The following is a 2,500-nucleotide window of genomic DNA, read 5'->3' as shown; positions in this document are numbered from 1 at the left end:
GGTTTGGAAAAGTAAAGGGTGAACTGATGACAGAATGTTCTGTTTTGGGTGAACTGTCTCTTTAATAAAAAAGAAAAGTGGACCTGATAGTTAGAGACAAGAAATACATTCAGAGATCAGATCCAAACATTCGAGCAGATGCTTGTGACTGCTTTCTGCCATAATTCACCATATGTCCACACAGCAGTCTTCCCCAGGGTTCCTCCCCACAATGCTTTGCACTAAAAGTGCTTTTTGGATTCAGTCTCACATAGAAATCCTACAGTTTGAATGCAAACACACACAAAAATTGGCTGAATAGGAGCTAAAGCTAAATTAATTAGTTTAGTTAACCACAATTTTACTTTTTTAAATAATGTGTGCATAATGGTGCATTTGTCTAATTTCAAGTTTTCTCCATTTATGTAGCACATTTGAAACAGCCACAATGCTGACCAAATTGCACTACAACACAATAGAAACAAGAGATACAAAAGGAGAGATGGAAACAATAAAAACACAGAAAAAACATGAAAACAGGCTTAATAAAATTCCTAATTGGCCGATAAAAACAAGTGGCTTTTTAAAAGTGACTACTGTTCCTAATACTTGTATAGTACTCTACACTGAAAAAAATTATGAATAGGATTTGCAACTTTCTTATGGTAAGTTATGTGGGCTGAATTCAAACAATCAAATAAGGTTAACATTACTAAATTTCATTTGTTTGTTTAAATTCAGCCCATATAAATTGTTTGCAATCACTTACCTTAAAAAATTAATTAAATCCAATGAATCATTTTTTTTCAGTGTGCTCAAGTAGAACAAAGCATCAGTTCTGTCAGAAAATGACTGCTGAATTCTGATATTTAGGTACAACCCTTTGTGATCTTCCATTTATAACAGCAGCTCACCTTTCAGAGCCGAAAGAGTTTGTCTTGTGTGTCTCTCGCTCTCCCACCACCTGCTGTTCCCAGCAGACCTGCCATTTCCATGGCCTTTGATGTGTGGTGGAAGTGAAGTTTATGAACAGGACACTGGCGTGTGCAGATCACTGAACTATGCACAATGGGAGCTTACAGCTTACCCCAAATAACCAGAAACCACATGTCCAGCACTTTATTTTTTACATTTTTTAATGTAATCTCAAAATTATTGACACCATTGATAAACATGAACAAATAAGGCTGTAAATATTTATTTGTAATATAAAATACATACATATATATTATATTTTTTTTTCAGAGGTGTTTTACTTATAGGAATTGTGTCACGGTATTTTAAGGTACAATGATCACTATTAATAAACCATTAGCTATTTTTCATCTCTTTTTAAACTCCTAATTTACTGTTTAATAATACTTATTAAGGTAGAAATTAGGTTTAGGTATTATAGTTTAGCGATGTAGAATAAGATCATGCAGAATATGTACTTTAAAGTACTAAGAAATCTAATAAAGCCAATAATAGGCAGGTAAAAAGTCACTAGTTAATAGTGAGAATTATTACTTAAACTAAAGTGATACCAAGAATTTTAGGTGTGCTAATAATTTTGCTACTTATGTTCAAAACCCTTTATTTACATAATCAGATTTCCCCCAAGCCCCTTTTCATTTATTTAATTGAAAGGTTAGGTTTTTGTGAACTTGTTTCTAGTGAAGCATAAAAAATGGCTAAACAAAACAGATTAATTTCACACATTCTTTACCTAGGGTGCCAATAGTTTTGAGCACAACTGGATATGTGAGATGTGAGCTCATTACTAGTGCTTGCGTTTACAGCACATCGGATCTTCAGGATTAAAAGTGTAAACGTCTCTTTATAGGCCTCCCAGTCTTCCTCCTAAACCGTTTGGCACACAGAGGGCCAGACCACGTTCTGTATTTAACGTTAAGCTGTTTAATGGCAATTTGGAGTCATTTGTTAAGGTACTTAAGCTTTGGGTGCTGTACTACCTGCACTGAACACTGTCGCTTGAAGGCATAATGGTCCACGGCTACTTGCTTCTACATTGATCATTTTGGCTGGGGAAAGGTGTTGAAGCAGAGCAGAAACTTGTGTGTGTGTGTGTGTGTACAGTATGTGTGTGGTGTGTACACTAAAAGAGATGATGATGGAGATACAGTACAGCCAGCTTCAGGCATCAACATTCTCACTGTTGCCTCGGAATGCCTTGAAAACCTCTTAAATAGTTCACCTAAAACATAAAATTGCTTTGTCTTATGGAGTGGAAAATATTGAAGAAATTTTCTAGAATGTTCACGCTGTTTTTTTCCATGCAACCAAAGTAAATCCTAATGATGTAAACATTTAAAAAGATAGATGGTGCCATAAAAATGGTCTTTATAGATTATTCCAGAACTTCTGATAATAATTATTTATCAGAAATGTATCTCAAATCTTTTTTTTTTTTTTTACAGTTACTGTAGTTAAAAAGTAGAGCTAAAAATATTAGAGCATAAATATTTTTTTTTTTTACAAAAACAAACTTCATTTGTCATAGTTTAAATTAAAACTAAAG

General features: G+C 33.8%; 1 protein-coding gene across 2 annotated transcripts in view; it reads left to right on the top strand.

Annotated features, from left to right (window-relative positions):
- srgap1a (SLIT-ROBO Rho GTPase activating protein 1a) overlaps window positions 1-2,500 on the top strand; it is a 203,473-nt gene that overhangs the window by 135,414 nt on the left and 65,559 nt on the right. The window contains exon 12 of one of the 2 annotated variants that reach the window (XM_056479033.1): window positions 1,805-1,907. The exons of the other annotated variant lie outside the window; for it this stretch is intronic. Coding sequence (XP_056335008.1) covers window positions 1,805-1,907 — 103 coding nt within the window. The remainder of the gene's footprint in view (window positions 1-1,804; window positions 1,908-2,500) is intronic. 2 annotated transcript variants of the gene reach the window in all.

This window comes from Danio aesculapii, chromosome 18 (assembly GCF_903798145.1).
Source record: "Danio aesculapii chromosome 18, fDanAes4.1, whole genome shotgun sequence".
In the NCBI taxonomy this organism is placed as follows: domain Eukaryota; kingdom Metazoa; phylum Chordata; class Actinopteri; order Cypriniformes; family Danionidae; genus Danio; species Danio aesculapii.
This window is presented reverse-complemented; position numbering and strand designations above follow the sequence as displayed.